General features: G+C 49.4%; 1 protein-coding gene across 1 annotated transcript in view; it reads right to left on the reverse strand.

Annotated features, from left to right (window-relative positions):
• The window catches only part of ankrd24 (ankyrin repeat domain 24), a 38,168-nt gene extending 20,768 nt beyond the window's left edge, over positions 1 to 17,400 (reverse strand). The window contains 12 exon segments of the mRNA XM_056277803.1: positions 1,338 to 1,457; positions 4,675 to 4,800; positions 6,925 to 7,008; positions 7,280 to 7,302; positions 10,161 to 10,333; positions 12,278 to 12,384; positions 12,877 to 12,947; positions 15,576 to 15,633; positions 15,758 to 15,822; positions 15,964 to 16,052; positions 16,269 to 16,399; positions 17,329 to 17,400. Coding sequence (XP_056133778.1) covers positions 1,338 to 1,457; positions 4,675 to 4,800; positions 6,925 to 7,008; positions 7,280 to 7,302; positions 10,161 to 10,333; positions 12,278 to 12,384; positions 12,877 to 12,947; positions 15,576 to 15,633; positions 15,758 to 15,822; positions 15,964 to 16,052; positions 16,269 to 16,399; positions 17,329 to 17,400 — 1,119 coding nt within the window.
• Between the last annotated feature and the right edge of the window lie 491 nt (positions 17,401 to 17,891).

The raw sequence follows: 17,891 nt of genomic DNA on the forward strand, positions 1-17,891 counted from the left end.
AAATGCCTATCAGCACCAAGGGTTCTGTAGCCCACGTTCTGACCCCCCTCCCCCGCGGAAAGGGGTGAGCAACAAAAGAAGAGACATTTCCTACATGATCAAGTATATGACAATATCATACTTCTTTTCATCTCCTTCATGGAGGCAGGAGTCTCCGTGGACTAAGATGTTTGTGGATGACATTGTGATCTAAGCGAGAGAAGGCTGCGGGTGGAGGAGAGCCTGGAGAGGTGGAGGTATGCACTGGAGAGAAGAGGAATGAAAGTCAGTAGGAGCAAGACGGAATACATATGCATGAATAAGAGGGAGGACAGCGGAATGGTGAGGATGCAAGGAGTAGAGGTGATGAAGGTGGATGAGTTGAAATACTTGGGGTTTATCATCGAAAGTATTGGGAGTGTGGAAGAGAGGTGAAGAAGAGAGTGCAGGCAGCGTGGGGTGGGTGGAGAAGAGTGTCAGGAATGATTTGTGACAGAAGGGTACCAGCAAGAGTTAAAGGGAAGGTTTACAACAGGGGTCGGGCAATCTTATCCAGAAAGTGCCGGTGTGGGTGCAGGTTTTTGTTCCAACCAAGCAGTTACACACCTGTGTCTCCTAATCAAGTTTTTCAGCAAAGACTCTACTGGTTGATTCGTGGGATCAGCTGTGTAACTGCTTGGTTGGAACAAAAACCTGCACCCACACTGGCACTTTCTGGATAAGATTGCCCACCCCTGGTTTACAGATGGTAGTGAGACCAGCTATGTTAAATGGTTTGGAGACAGTGGTACTGATGAAAAGACAGAAGGTGGAGCTGGAGGTGGCAGAGTTGAAGATGATAAGAGTTTCATTGGGAGTGACGAAGAAGGACAGGATTAGGAACAAGTATATTAGAGGGACAGCTCAGGTTGGACGGTTTGGAGACAAAGCAAGAGAGGCAAGATTGAGATGGTTTGGACATGTGTGGAGGAGAGATGATGGGTATATTGGGAGAAGGATGCTGAATATGGAGCTGCCAGGGAAGAGGAGAAGAGGAAGGCCAAAGAAGAGGTTTATGGAAGTGGTGAGGGAGGACGTGCAGGTGGCTGGTGTGACAGAGGAAGATGCAGAGGACAGGAAGAGATGGAAACGGATGATCCGCTGTGGCACCCCCTAATGGGAGCAGCTGAAAGTACTAGTAGTAGCAGTAGTAGTAGTAGCAGTAGTAGGAGAGTGAGGTAAACCTAAACTAGCACATTGCAGCCATACAGCTGTAATGTGTGAGATAATGTAAATACGCCAGAGTTTTGATGGATTCTTGTGACATTTTGCACAGAGGAATAAAATTGGGGGTGCGACCCCCTCCCGCAGGATGGTACCTCCTCCAAGGCAGAGAGGGCGCTCTGCTGCTGTTGCTCCAGGCCCTTGATCTTCTGAAGCAGGCGGCCTCTCTCCAAACGTAGCCGTCTGATCTCCTCGAACACCTCCTCGTCTTCTGCCTTATGCACCATGTGCACACACAGACACACACACACACACACACGGTTTGAAATGTGTACACATACACACTGATATACTACATAAGCACCAACACTGAATATCACAGAAAGTTGAGTCAGTTCATCTGGACATGGCAGTTATTGAGAGAAACGTTCCATCACTCATCTAAGTGACCTCTTCAGTCTCACCTGACTGCCGGTACCCCCACCCTTATAAACAATACAGTGGCATAACGACCGAAACCAATGATCGGTTTCATATGCAAATATCATCATCATCAGTTCCGTAACCTATGGAGGTCGTAGTAGCACAGCTGATGCCTCAACAAGCCTCTCCCACCGTTCCCTATCCATCGCAGCTCTCCCCGCCTCCACTACGCTCAGCTGTAGCCAATGTTGTTTACCCAGGTTTTTCTCGGTCTCCCCCTCTTCCTTGTCCCTTCTACCAGGCCTTGCAGGATATCGTGCCCATCCCAGTTTAATTTCCTTTTCTGCCATTGTCAGTTAACTATCGTGGTGACCAATAGCTTGCTTAACTCTGTTCAGCACTTCAGTGTTGGTGCTGTGTGCTGTGTATGGGATTTGCAGCATTCTTCTGTATGCTCTAAGTTCAGAGGCTTGTATTGTATTTTTTTCTCCATAGCTTTCGTTAGGGTCCAGGATTCTGCACCGCATAGAGAGTTGCTATTATGACGGTGCGGAGCAGTCGCATTTTTGACTTCATTCCAAGGTTTTTATCTTTCCAGATCATGTTGAGCTTGGCCATTGCGCTTGTTGCGATGGCGATTCTGCGCCTGATTTCTTTTTCTGATCTTCTGTCTTCGTTAATCGCAGATCCGAGATATCTGAAAGACGTGACTTCCTCAAGTTTTTCACTGCCAACAATGATTTTTGTGTTCTGCTCTTCAATCTCTTCAGTCTCCTTCCTCGGGGGATCTTTTGTTGTCATGAGATTTTGTTTTTTGAGTACTGATCAACATACCCATGTCCTTAGCCACGTTGTCCAGTCTTCTGGTTACGCGACCATTGTCCTGGGTACGACGTTAAACTGCAACCGTCGGGTCATCAGCGACTGAACCGGCACCCCTACTTCAACCCTTGGGTTGTTGTGATGAGGGTGTGTGGACACCCAGCAGGACTAAAAACAAAACCTGTCAAAGGGCGGATGAGTTCCTCTGTGAACCAACATCCACCCATACCTGGAGAGGAGATAGGGACCACCAGCTACTCCCCCTACTGAAACACAAAGATATGCAAATATGGTGTGACCTTTAACTAGAGTTTCAATGGTCATGTGTACTATTTACAGAGGGTTGGGGAAGAGTTGCAATCACAGCATTGTAAGATGGTGACAGATGTACTCTTAGACCCCCACCCCCCACACCCCGTTCAGGGATGGTCGTCCCCTCTTCACATAGATGTCCTCTTTGACTCCATGTTCAAACCAGCGTTCCTCCCCATCAAGGATGTGCAGCACATCATCATCTTTAAAAGACTGACCTCTGGCCTGTAGATGGTGTGGACTGTGGTGTCCTGGCCTGTAGATGGTGTGGACTGTGGAGTCCTGGCTTGTAGGTGGTGTAGACTGTGGTGTCCTGGCCTGTAGATGGTGTGGACTGTGATGTCCTGGCCTGTAGATGATGTGGACTGTGGAGTCCTGGCTTGTAGGTGGTGTAGACTGTGGAGTCCTGGCCTGACGTGTTAGCTCTCCTGTGTTGTGTCATCCTCTTGGCCAGTGTCTGTTTAGTTTCCCCGATGTACAAGTCACAGCATCCTCCTGGTACTTAACACTGTATTGCTCTGTTTGTGCCGGGGACCCAGTCCTTGGGGTGGACCAACTTCTGGCGCAGCGTGTTTTGGGGTTTGAAAGCAACTGAGACGCGGTGTTTGGGAAATTCGCATCTCAGCTGTTCCAACACTCCAACCACATACAGAATAACCACTGGTTTACGCTTAGGCAGCTGTTGTCCTTCTCTCTTCGATCGGCTGGTGCACTGTTTGGGCATCTTCCTGGCTTTCACAAACACTCAGTTAGGATAACTACACTTAACCAGGGCCTGTTCAATGTGGGATTTCTCCTCTTCCCTGGCCGCTGTGTCGGTGGGGGCGTTTTCAGCTCGGTGGTACAGCATCCTGATGACTCCTAGTTTGTGCTGCAGTGGATGATGAGAGTCAAACCTTAAGTACTGATCAGTATGTGTTGGTTTAAGGTAAACATCAACTATCAAATGCCCCTCATCACCAATTGTAATTTCACAGTCTAAGAAGGTTAACCTGTCATTTTTCGCATCCTCCCTGGTGAACTTGATGTGGTTGTCCATAGAGTTAATGTGGTGGTGAAATGTGGTACGTCCTGAGATTTAATTTTAACCCAGGTGTCGTACACAAATTTGAACCAATGGCTAGGTGGTGGCCCTGGATAGGACATCAGAGCCCTTCTTTTCCACTTCCTCCATATACAAGTTGGCCACTACAGGTGAAACTGGGGAACCCATAGAACACCCATGCTTCTGTCTATACTTCTCCTGGATTGCCACCTTGCCATGGTGGAGAAACTTGCGTATACCAATGATCCCCAAAGCTATGTTGTCCGGAGCTTGGCTGCTGGTAGAGTCACACAAGGCAGATAGGTCAAGGGGGAGGTTCCAGATGAAGCGCGATCCAACAAACATGCAACAAAGACCTCAACAGCGGAACTGGCAGAAGATGTCTCCAGGTCACAACGGCAGTGAAGGTGGATGAAGGCTGCAACAAAGGGTGGTCCCCAATCTTCTTGGTTCTCCATGCTATTGGGCTCTGGCCACCCCTTGCCAAGGACCATGTGGTGGCTGCAGGTGCATCAGCCACTCCACGTAAAAAAGCTGTCACGTGGAGGCATCCTCCCATTTTGCGGTTCCAGAATTGGCCTCTCCGCCCACCTGAGGACCCAGAGGGACCCAGAGGGAGGACGGTGATACTCAATCCGAAGTGATGATGATGACCTGCCTATAGTACTGCCCCTTATATGTGAAGTACGTGGACTGAAGACACAGCTTCAGGAGCAGACACACTTGGTCAGTGATAAAAGTGGTCCGATTGCTATGGGTGGGGTCGTGCTGTAATTTCAACTCTGAATATATTAATACATTCTCTCAGCTACATAAATCTGTCACTAACATTGCAATATTACAAGGACTATGGAGGACAAATGAAAAAATAGAATAGGGTGGGGACTTACAAGGCTGGCCTGGTTGGGGTTCTGTGTTTCAGGGGTCTGAAGAGAGGGAGAGGGGCATTGGGGTTCGGGCTCAGGGGAGCAAACAGAGGGAGCAGGAGTCTTGGACTGTGGCGATAGTGGCAAGCCCTGGATCACAGGTGAGGTAGGATGGGATGAGCTCAAATTTACTAGCCATCTTGAAAATAGAATATGATTGTGGACAAAAGTTTGAAACCCAAACTGTCATAGGGTAAAGAATAAAACCCTAACACCATAACAGGCAGTACCAATAACAGGAAATGTTGATGTAATTTACAGTGTCAGTAAAAGTAAAAGAAAAAAGCATATGTCAAGGCTTTTCCAAATGTATATGTCAAAGTTTATACAACTTTTAAAGGAATAGCCTGGGGACCAGGGTTTTCACTGTGACCGAGAGTCAGACTAACTCGTGGGTTCCATTTTCCTGTCTGTGTGTGCAGTTACGCTAGTTAAGCTGAACTTCTGGATGTCTATTGGATCATTAGCAGCTCTCAAAAGACAGGAAATAAACCATAAAACTTCACCAAAGATGGATGGCTGGTCTAACAAAACTAAACAAAGTGTTTATAAAGTCGCTAATTTCCCACTAAACAAAGAAATGAGATTATATCTCATCTCACCTCATCTTCAGCTGCTTCTCCGGGGTCGGGTCGCGGTGGCATCAAGCTAAGAAGGGCACCCCAGATGTCCCTCTCCCCAGCAATGCCCTCCAACTCCTCCTGGGGGATTCCAAGGCATTCTCAGGCCAGATTGGACATGTAGTCCCTCCAGCGAGTTCTGAGTATACCCCGGGGTCTCCTCCCAGTTGGACGTGACCGGAAAACCTCCAAAGGGAGGTGCCCAGGAGGCATCCTAATCAGATGCCCGAACCAACTCAGCTGGCTGCTTTCTACATGAAGGAGCAGCGGCTCTACTCCGAGCTCCCTCTGGATGTCCAAGCTCCTCACCCTATCTCTAAGGTTGAGCCCTTTTCAGTCACCACCCAAAGCTCATGACCATAGGTGAGGGTTGGAGCAAAGATTGACTGGGAAATTGAAAGCTTTGCCTCCCGGAGATTATATCAAATTTCCAAAACGTTTCCCCATCCAGGCTGGACTACATTTCCTTCAGTTTACAAGATTGACAAGAGTGAGACTGAGCACAACCTAGAATCTATCTTTTAGAATTTTTCATGTACTTTGTATATGGTGGTTAAGACAAAGTCTCACTGCTAGACTAACTAAGACAGAGACTAACTAAGAATGATTATAGGCATTGGAGAGGTGTATTTTCCTTCTTTTAAAAAGTGGAGTAGACATGCAGCAACTGAGCTAAGCTAGGCTAAACCTACCTTTCAACATACTGTAGTGACCACGGATGTGTAGACTTGCTCTAGCCCTTGGATAACGGGTTGGACCCTTTAGTCGACTGGTTAGCGCGGTCACCCATGGTGCGGGTGACTCGGGTTCATGTCCCGGCTGCAGTGGATTCCCGGCTGCCCCGTGAATTCACTTCAGTGGTGTCAGAAGTGGGATGGTGAGACCGTGAGGCCATCGGAAGTGCGTGGGCCCAGAGGCGTGAGGGAGCTGGTATGCTGAAGCGTGGGGACGCGCTTCCCGAAGGAGGGGGGTAACGACGACGGATGTGTAGACACGCTAGCCCTTGGCTAATGGGTTGGATGCTTTAGTTGAACTGGTTAGCACAGTCACCTGTGGCGCGGGCGACCCGGGTTCGCATCCCAGCTGTGGCGGTTCCTGGCTGCCCCCTGAATTCGCTACAGTACTTTCAAGCTACACACACTGACCTAAAAGAAGTATCCATGAGTTGTTCTGACTCAGTGTAAGTACAAAGTGAAAACCCCAGAAACCAAACTACACCTTTAACTGTATGACTGTGTTACTGGAACAAAAGGAAAGATAGGACGGAAGGCTAGATTCCTGTAGCTAGACAGACTTATAGATAGATTAATACAGTGTTTCCCAACCAAGTCCTCAAGGAACCCCGATCCTGCAGATTTTCTTTGCAACCCTGAATAGGTACCTGTTTGTAGTTATTCAACCAATCAGCAATGAATTATATCAGATGTTGCACACCTTGCATAATTAAGTGCTGTGAGATGATTGGTTGAGTAAGTACAAGCAGGGCTACCTATGCAGGGTTACAATGAAAATCTGCAGGATAGGGGTTCCTCGAGGACTGGGTTGGGAAACACTGGATTAATAGACAGATAGCTTGTTCCCACCATTACACTACCTGGTGAGGAGAGTGGGGTGGTGGCGGGGCTTTCCTCTTCCGGGGGGTTGTACCCCCATGCACAGGCAGGGGGGCATGGGGTTGCTGGGGGAAGGGGCAGGGGTGTTGCAAATAGGCAGAGGTCAAGCTCAAAGTGAACAGAACGAGGGAAAGAAGCAAAAAAAAAAAAAAACGAAAACAAGGCTAGGGGCTGTAATAGAGGGGTAAAGCAAAGCCAAACGGAGAGCGAACAGCACACATGAACGATGACCTCATACTGTGAAGCATGCACGACGGGACGGGCCCGTGTAATGTATAGCGGACCATGTGTCCTATTATGTTGAGAGTCATACAACACACAGCGTTGTTGTGTTACCTCCTCGCCTGTGACCTCAGTGACTTTGTATGCGTGGAGACAGACAGACAGATTGACAGACAGACACACAGACAGACAGCACAACATTTTAACCTCTAGTGAACTGAGCTTTAGCAAATAGGCACACAAGAACTTTCAAGCACATGCACCCTTAGACCTCCCTCTCTCTCTCGCGCACTCTCTCTCTCTCTTTCTTTCTCTTGTGCTCTCTCTCATTTTTTCTCTCTCACTCTTTCACTTTTTCTCCCTCTCTTTCTCACTCTCTTTCTTGCTCAATCTCTATCTTATCACTCGTTTTCTTGCTCAATCTCTATATCTTTATCACTCTCTTTCTTGTTCTCTCTTTCCCTCTCTCTTTCTCACTCCCTCTCCCTTGTTTCCTCTTTCTCGCTCTCTCTTTCTTGCCCTCTCTCGCTCTCTCTCACACTTTCTCTCTTGCTCTCTATCTCTCTCGCTCACTCTTTTCTCACTCTCTCTTTATCACTCTCGTTCTCGCTCTCTTTCTTCCTCTCTCTTTCTCTCTCGCTCTCTATTTCTCTTGCTCGCTCTTTACTCTCTCTCTCTCTCTCTCTCTCTCTCTCTCTCTCTCTCTCTCTCTCTCTCTCTCTCTCTCTCTCTCTCTCTCTCTCTCTCTCTCTCTCTCTCTCTCTCTCTCTCTCTCTCTCTCTCTCTCTCTCTCTCCTATTCCCCCTGTAGAGTCATCACATGCTTCTTACAACAGGCTAAAGACCCTTTTGCAGTCAACAAAGAAGACAAATGTTACTTCCTAGTTTCCTGACCAAGCACAGCTGAGCTCTTCTAACATACACAGGTGACATCCTGCTGAAACGCTTCAGTTTTCGGACATGTTCAGCGTCATGTTGTTTACATTGCGTTTTTATGTGAGCATTCAGAGCCCTTGTATGTGGGAACTTACTTGGCATGGAACGATTTCTGGCCATGTAAGAAAATGTAAAACGCTTTTCACCGCCTCCCCTGGTGACGGCTTGGATGGTGCACATCACATGCATCACCTCTGGAGAGTCTCCCCCTTTTCCCTCATCTCCTTTCAAAACCAGCCGCACATCTGCTTCTCATGAATCAGTAAAGCCTTTGTTTGAAGATAAAAGAGCAACAAGCTTTTCCCCCGCACTCCGTTTTTCTTAGCCCCACTTGACAATCACCCCCAGCTGTTGCCCTGATCCATTTCTTCAGATTACACTCACTTTACTGGGGGAGCCGAGGGAACGCAGCCAGGACCCAGAGCAGCACAGGCCCGGATTGGGCCTAACAGGCTGCTTTAGCTAGTATGGCTTCGGCTACTGTCAGGGAGCTGCTTGCTTACACGGTCATGAATTTGGCCCAATAATCAAATATTTACAAATTTTCACTCAGGTTCTGCAGTAGAGCTTACCGTGCTCTCTGTACTGTCGTTCTTTTCTACTTTGTAGCTTTAGCAGAACTTACTGACCATAATTCACTATATTGTCAGTGTAGGGGGGTTTGATACTGCGAGGAGCGGGACGTCCGGGTAGCGCGGAGGTCTATTCCGTTGCCTACCAACACGGGGATCCGCGGTTCGAGTCCCCGTGTTACATCCGGCTTGGTCGGGCGTCCCTACAGACACAACTGGCTGTCTCTACGGGTGAGAAGCCGGATGTGGACATGTGTCCTGGTCACTGCACTAGTACCTCCCTGGGGCACCTGTTTGGGGTGGGGGTGGTGGTGGTGGGAGGATGGGGGGATAGCATGATCCTCCCATGTGCTATGTCCCCCTGGTGAAACTCCTCACTGTCAGGTGAAAAGAAGCGGCTGGTGACTCCACACAGAGCCGGCCCAAGGCTTCATGGGGCCCTAAGCAGAATTTGATTTGCCCCCCCCCCTGCCCCACCCCCACGCTAAACCCACCTGACATAAGCAGCGGAACTGATTAAACCAGTAGCATTAATTTGTCAGTCTGTTAACAACATGATATCAAAGTATTTAGGTTTTGTTTTTTGGTGATTACTACTGATATGATATATCACACACACAAAAATATAAACTTAGCACAAAAAGTAAGGAAATGTGTGTTTGGTAGATTATTTCTTTGTTGTAACAATGCTTCTTGGCAATAAATCTTATATCAGGCAGCTGATTGTCAGCAGCTGGGGTACCAGAAGCTCAAAACAAAAGTCAATAGCAGCAGCAAAATAAGCTGTTTGGCATTGACAGAGAAGATTTGGCAAATGTTTCATGGGCGCAACCCACATACTCAGCTCTGCTGCTCATCCCACAAATGCATGTTCCTTACACATGTGGCGCCATTTAAAAGGGAAATAAACAGGCTTTCCAATGGTATAAGATTTATTGCCAAGAAGCATTGTTACAACAAAGAAATAATCTACCAAACACACATTTCCTTACTTTTTGTGCTAAGTGTAGATATATTTATCAACCTGTCGTGTTTGACATTTCAAGCGCTCTTGGGGGCCCTAAGCGACCGCTTAGTTCGCTTATGCCTTGGGCCGGCTCTGACTCCACACGTATCGGAGGAGGCATGTGGTAGTCTGCAGCCCTCCCCGGATCGGCAGAGGGGGTGGAACAGCGACCGGGAGGCTCGGAAGAGTGGGGTAATTGGCCAGGTACAATCGGGGAGAAAAAGGGTGAAAAATCCTGCGAGGAGCTTGGCTCTGGATGGCAGGCTCTTGTGTGACCATCAAGCGGTTCCTCTAAGTCTCAGATGTCGTCACGTCAGTGCAACATTACCAAAGAAGGTATCTGCAAATAATGGCGGTCCCTTATTCCGCACGCAACAGCGGCTGTGGACTTCCTCACTTTCTGGGCGGAAAAGCTCTGTCCATTTATTTCCAATGTGTGAGAGGCGAGATAAGAAAGGTATGTGCGGAAGAAGAGGAAATACCTGGAGGAGCTCCGTTTCGCAGCAGCTGCGCGACGCGCTGGTTTCCTGCGGTTTCGCCGTAGTCGGCGGCAGCGTGTCCGAGGGTGTCGGCAAGCTGCGTGTTGGCCCCGCCCCTCAGCAGAACCTCCACCGTCTCAGCGCTGTCACTCTCACAGGCCAGCATCAGGGCAGACCTATGAGGCAATGTGTGACATCACAGCACACGAAAGAGGACATTTCCATAAGCTTTACCTGGATGCAAAGCCAGATAACTGTCACAAGTCTCATGTCTCATTATCAGCCGCTTCTCCGGGGTCGGGTCGCGGTGGCAGAAAGCTAAGTAGGGCACTCCAGACGTCCCTCTCCCCCAGCAATGCCCACCAGCTCCTCCTGAGGGACCCAAAGGCATTCCCAGGCCAGAATGGACATGTAGTCCCTCCAGCGAGTTCTGGGTCTACCCCCGGCTCTCCTCCCAGTTGGTCCTCCTGGACCAGTCTGCAATGTCTGAAGTCGGCACAACCTGGTCCCCGCCCTTGCCTGCCATCCGGCCTGCATTGCACCCGACCCAAGTGCTCATCCCCGCAGGTGGTGGGTCCACAGGGTGGTTGTCCACACAGTCACAAGTCATCCATCCATCCATCCATTATCCAAGCCGCTTATCCTGCTCTCAGGGTCGCGGGGATGCTGGAGCCTATCCCAGCAGTCACTGGGCAGCAGGAGGGGAGACACCCTGGACAGGCTGCCAGGCCATCACAGGGCCGACACACACACACACACACACACACACACACACACACACACACACACACACACACACACACACACCTAGGGACAATTTAGTACAGCTGATTCACCTGACCTACATGTGTTTGGACTGTGGGAGGAAACCGGAGCACCCGGAGGAAACCCACGCAGACACGGGGAGAACATGCAAACTCCACACAGAGGACGACCGGGATGACCTGCAAGGTTGGACTACCCCGTGCCTCGAACCCAGGACGTTCTTGCTGTGAGGCGACCGCGCTAACCACTGTGCCACCCTGCCGCCCCCAAGTGTTAGCTTTTACAAGCAAATCCTATCCAAAGGACAGAACTGCTGAGTGCTCATGACTTATGAGCATATTTTGAATACTGCTGGGAAATAACCAGGCTACGTTAACCAAGCTGGTGATCAGCTAACAGCATTCCATTGCTGTACAGTTAATGAGGTGCTGCATGTGCAACATGTCATTGAAAATTCATTTTCTGCATTCACACCTGCACTTCCTCCCTGCTGATCCAGGTGCAGTCCCGTGACGAACATGGTGAACATATATCATAATATATAGTTATAATGGATAACAGTCACACACTTAACATTGCCGGTCCTGCACTGGGGAGTACTGGTGATGCACACCAGCACGTCCACTTTATCTGAAAATTTGGAAATAATTCATCTTAATGGTTCGTTTTTATCTAAGGAGGTGCAGTTTAGTTTCGACTGACGCTATCAGAGTGACTCTTGGTTGTGAGATTACACGTGATACACCTTACGTTTTTCTTGGGGGGGGGGGTTCCCCCTTTTTCTCCCCAGTTGTATCTGGCCAATTACCCAACTCTTCTGAGCCATCCTGGTCGCTGCTCCACCCCCTCTGCTGATCCGGGGAGGGCTGCAGACTACCAGATGCCTCCTCACATACATGTGGAGTCACCAGCCGCTTCTTTTCACCTGACAGTGAGGAGTCCCCCCTCCCCCCCGTAACAGGCACCCCGACTGACCAGAGGAGGTGCTAGTGCAGTGACCAGGACACATAACCACATCCGGCTTTCCATCTGCAGACACAGCCAATTGTGTCTGTAGGGACGCCCGACCAAGTTGGAGGTAACACGGGGATTCGAACCAGCGATACCCGTGTTGGCAGGCAACGGAATAGACCGCTATGCTACCCAGATGCCGCTGCTTGGCATTCTTTACCTTGCACATAGATCGCTAACACTACATTTTTTACATCATTATGTGTCCTGTTCTATGCTTGCCATTTTTTCCATCAGTTCTTACTACTGCTGCAGCAATTCTGATGCTCCACTGGGATCACTGGACCGCATCTGACCCTGATTCAAGTTAGAACCCAATTGGCATGCGACATAGAGGTCAGCACCTTCCTTGGTTGTCCTGTATATTTGCACTGGCTCCTCGGCCCAATAAAAAGGCACACAACTCCATTCTGCTCATCTGGGCTGCCAGGATCAGCGGGGTGGCTCCATCCTACGACAGACATACACAAGTTCCAAGGAGCATTATAAAGCGACACTCAGCAGTACAGCTCAGGGAATTAACGGAGGCCGAGGTGCCATATGAGAAATCATTGGCGATCAAGCGTTGACATTTGCTAGCCTTGCAAAACCGTTACAAGAAATGTAGAAAGAGGCAGAAAACTCTTGCTGACCGCTGATCAACCGTGGTCATTCACAAACTACCAGTCAGTAACACTCATTGATGCTGTTTTGATTGGTCTTCATGCACCTCCACCCCAAATACCACCTGTTTGGATCTGTTTCTATGTTCTGGAGGATTTGTGCTGTTTAGATAGATTTGGTTGCACTTTAGGTGCCGTCGGTACATATGGCAGATCCATTCTTTACTGAAGCAAAAAATAAAAAATTGTTATGTCTTTGGTTAATTAAGCCATCTAATTTCACTAAATATAAATATTTGTACAAACACTCAGACCATACTGCAGTTTTCCATTCAGCTTACCGCATCCCGGGCGTCTAGGTTGGCTTTGAAGTCCCACAGGGTCTCAGTGCAGGACAAGCAGCCGCCCACCGCTGCAGGGAAGGTGCCACAGCAGGGACACAATTACTCTTTTAACCACAGGTCTACAAGTCTGCAACACATTACCTACAGTAGTTACATCGTGGAGAGTTAGTACCGTTCTGATCACCGCCTTCGTATGCTACTTTTTATGTGTGGTTGGCTCCACTGGGTATTGAACCCTTCAACCCTGATTCCCTTTTACTCTGTAATTGACCTTTCGCAAAGTACCGCACCAGAACGGTGCTTGTCCCATCCTACCTTAGCAACGGTTTCTATGTGAGGGAGGTCCATCAAGCTTTCAAACACACAGCAAAATGCTGAAACGGTGTGCCTATGGGATCTGCAAATCGGACACTAGATATCTGAAAAGTTTGGAGGGGGTGTAATTTTCTTTCCCTTCCCGACACCCAGAACGCAAGAAGCGCAATGTCGGCAATAGATTTGGCAGTATAGCAGACCCCATGGCCAGCTTAATCCATCCAAAATCAACAAAACTACCTGTCTGCTCCAAGCTAAGCTTGCTACTAGCTATTATTAATAGCTAATACAGCTAAAGTATTATTACTGTTACTTTTACCCACACAATTATTATTACCATTATTAACATATCAACGTATTACTGACTAACAAAATAACATTATTAATGTACCTGATGAACATAACCAGCTTAGCCTGTGGCCAGAGATAACTTAATGATAGCTAAGCTAGCCCGCTAACATAGCTTTGTTATGCTAGTCACAGGTTAGCCAGGTTCCACCTTTCATTTCAGAGCATAAAGACCCGCGGGGAGGGTCGGCTGGGATGGTCTCTGGCCAGTCTGACCTCCTCATATCCGGCCTATTTTAAACGTTTCTCCCCCTCTGTGAGCTCTAGGTGGGGACCCGCTGTTCAGAAAAGTCACCCCGCCCACGGGGGCATCTCGTTTGCCTTATTTTGTTGAAAATACCGGTTCTGGTCCGAAGGTAAAAAAAAATCATGTGGCGGTTCCCCCGGCCCCGGGGCATGTCCCTGGCCGCCCATACAGTACCCCCGAAAAAGCCTGGATAAAAGAATGCTAAGGGGAACCTTGGCCAAAATCAACACTATAATACGGTGATGTTGACAGTGGATTATTAAAAATATACCAATAATAGCTGAAATATGTAACTTACCCTACAGGGCAAGAGCACAGTTGGTCCACAATGTGTTTCAGAATTAGTTGATGGGGTTTCTCATTCTTTGATTGCGACCGGTAAGCTTTACCCTCCATTACAGTCGCCCCCTGCAGCCCGGAGTCCACGCAAGTCAGTTTTACTTTTAATATTCTGAATGTATCCCTCCACCGCATACTGTAGCCCCTTCTGCCTTTCACGGGGTGATATTAAGGCTGAATTACTCCAAAATACATCACTTATTTTCTCTGGGAATGCGCTGATTTCTTCCTTCATGTTTTGGTGTTTTCCGGCTACTTCCTGGATGGTTCTGAAATGCTTGAAGGGCATAGCAACAGTAACTAAGGAGGCGGGACTTTGTGAAAGGTCAATTAGGGTTACTGTTATACGTCTCGTCTCATCTCATCTCATCTCATCTCATCTCATCTCATCTCATCTCGTCTCATCATCAGCTGCTTCTTCGGGGTCGGGTCGCGGTGGCAGCAAGTTAAGTAGGGCACTCTAGACATCCCTCTCCCCAGCAACGCCCTCCAGCTCCTCCTGGGGGATCCCAAGGTGTTCCCAGGCCAGATTGGACATGTAGTCCCTCCAGCGAGTTCTGGGCCAACCCCGGGGTCTCCTCCCAGTTGGACGTGCCCGGAAAACCTCCAAAGGAAGGCGCCCAGGAGGCATCCTAATCAGATGCCTGAACCACCTCAACTGGCTCCTTTCTATACGAAGGAGCAGCGGCTCTACTCCAAGCTCCCTCCAGATGTCTGAGCTCCTCACCCTATCTCTAAGGCTGAGCCCAGACACCCTACGGAGGAAACTCATTTCAGCCGCTTGTATCCGCGATCTCACCCTTTCGGTCACTACCCAAAGCTCATGACCATAGGTGAGGGTTAGAAGGAAGATCAGCTGGTAAATTGAGAGCTTTGCCTTCCAGCTCAGATCCCTCTTCACCACAACGGTCCGGTACAACGTCCACATTACTGCTGATGCTGCACCATCCGCCTGTCAATCTCCCGCTCCATCCTACCCTCACTCGTGAACAAGACCCCGAGATACTAGAACTCCTTCACTTGAGGCAACAACTCATCCCCAGCCCGGAGGGAGCAATCCACCATTTTCCGGTGGAGAACCATGGCCTCAAACTTGGAGGTGTTGACCCTCATCCCAGCCATTTCACACTCAGCTGCAAACCGCCCCAGTGCATGCTGGAGGTCACATTCTGATGAATCCAGCAAAACCACATCATCTGCGAAGAGCAGAGATGCAATTCTGAGGTTCCCAAAACGGACACACTCCTCACCTTGGTTGCACCTTGAGATCCTGTCCATGAGTATCACAAACAGAACTGGAGACAAGGGACAACCTTGGCGGAGTCCGACACCCACGAAAACGTTTTCCTGTTATACAGTATTTGTAAACATGTAATCGATTATGCATGCAGTAATTGTTGTTACCAGGCAGATGTTAAATTATAGCTAATAGTATACTAGCAGTTACCTGCATGATGCAAGGGGGTCCTGCCAATGTTGTCTCTGCAGTCGACAGGCAACCTCTCCTGTGAAGACACACGGGCTTCAGAACATACTCACTTCAAATTCACGGCCACCTCGACCGCGTTTAATTAACTTTTTACATCATTTAATGGTTAGCCTGAATAAGATATCTGTCGCTGTTTTCACCTGTAGAAGTCTCTTCAAACACTCTGGCTGTCCGTTTTTGGCTGCTAGATGAAGGGCACTAAAGCCTGGACACGATGAGCAGCCAAACCAAATCAGTCACACAGAAAACAGGCACTGACAGACAGCTAACGTTACACCAGACGATAATATATTTGACTTCATCACCCTGGTTTCGAAATAAGCTTTTTTAAATTGAGATGTCATACCAGCACCATCGGTGGCGTTGAGTTCGGCTCCATGAGAGATTATGACCTCCAAGCTTTCTAGACAACCTCTGGATGCACAAAGGTGGTACCTACCACAGGACGAATCACACACACACACACACACACACACACACACACACACACACACACACACACACACACACGAGTTAGATCCTTCTGCCTCGCACGCTCATGCAGATTGTTACTTTATGACGTGTAAAAGTAACTAACGAGAGGAATTGTAATCTCTTTTGATATTTGAATTGCTTCACTTTACAGGGCGTCACGTGGGATGGCGAACTTACGCCGACTTGCCCTCGCCGTCCAGCTTGGTCGGACAGAGGCCCTTCTTCACAATGAGGGCAGAGACTCTGTCCGGCTCGTTCTGTTCCGCTGCCTGCAGCAGCCTGTCGTCGCCCTTATTCCAGTCCATGCTCTGCAGGGTGGGGTGGTGGTGGTGGAGGGCAGAGAATAGGTCAATAGCTCTGTTCCACCATCTGTCCCGAATGGAAACCGATACCGCCCCCCTCCCCCTCCTACCCCGCACCCCCACCATATCCCTTAACACAGCGGACAATCAACGTCCGGGCCACCCTAAAGAGGTACAGCACAATTAGTCCTATCTGCGTCGCAGTGCTGGCACCTCATTCCTGCAGCGGCTCGTCGACACTGAGGACAACAGTGACCGGTGTGTAGGAGCCATGGCGGCTGCTGCTGGTCTGTGTGACAACACGCACAGAGACCATGCTCATAGCTCACAGTTCCACAACTACTCTCTCCGAAGCAGGGATTATCAAGAGACTGACGGGGCGTCTATTCCGTTGCCTACCAACACGGGGATCGCCGGTTCGAATCCCCGTGTTTCCTCCGGCTTGGTCGGACGTCCCTGCAGACACAGTTGGACGTGTTTGCGGGTGGGACGCCGGATGTGGGTCTGTGTCCTGGTCGCCGCACTAGCGCCCCCTCTGGTCGGGCGGGGTGCCTGTTCAGGGGGGAGGGGGAATAGCGCGATCCTCCCACGCGCTACGTCCCCCTGGCGAAACTCCTCACTGTCAGGTGAAAAGAAGCGGCTGGCGACTCCACGTGTATCGGAGGAGGCATGCGGTAGTCTGCAGCCCTCCCCGGATTGGCAGAGGGGGTGGAGCAGCGACCGGGACGGCTCGGAAAACAGGGTAATTGGCCAAGAACAATTGGGGAGAAAGGAGGGGGGGTGGTAAGACAGATAAGGTGACGGATAATTCACAGCTCATGATTTAAAAGAAAGGAAGAAACCCCTGCAAGATGGATACTGCACAGCCAGTGACGAACAGGAAGTTAAAATGGACATATTCACATTGCTACCCCCCCTCCCCCGCAGATACCTACTGGTAGTGGCAGGAGTCTGAGGCAGGGGCAGATGCACCGCATCAGGCTAAATACGGGCTGCTGGGGATCCATCCAGCTAGCAGAGCACCGCACACACAACCCCGGCGTGTGCTTACTGACTATGTGCAGAGGCTAACACAGCTACACACAACGCAGGTAACGCAAGCACTAACTGCCATAGCCTGCATCAACACACAGACATACAATATGTGGAAATACACAACCCCCTGGATACAGAGCAAACACACACACACACACACACACACACACACACACACACACACACACACACACAACACACACACACAGCAACACAACTCTAATCTGTCCTCACACAGCAGTGTGTCCCTGTGCAGAGCACACAGCCAGAGCAGCGTCCTCTCTGTCCGGTCCTGCTGCTAGCGGGGGCGTAGCCAGTCTGCACCGTCCAACTTCACCACAACACACTCACACACACACAAACACACACACCCAGATACCTCCCCGTCCTCATTCCTCTAACCTAGCACTGCCTCCTCTGCCTCCTCTGAAGCACAACCTCCCTCCCTCCTGCGTTTCTGCCA

This window comes from Lampris incognitus, chromosome 3 (assembly GCF_029633865.1).
Source record: "Lampris incognitus isolate fLamInc1 chromosome 3, fLamInc1.hap2, whole genome shotgun sequence".
NCBI lineage: Eukaryota > Metazoa > Chordata > Actinopteri > Lampriformes > Lampridae > Lampris > Lampris incognitus.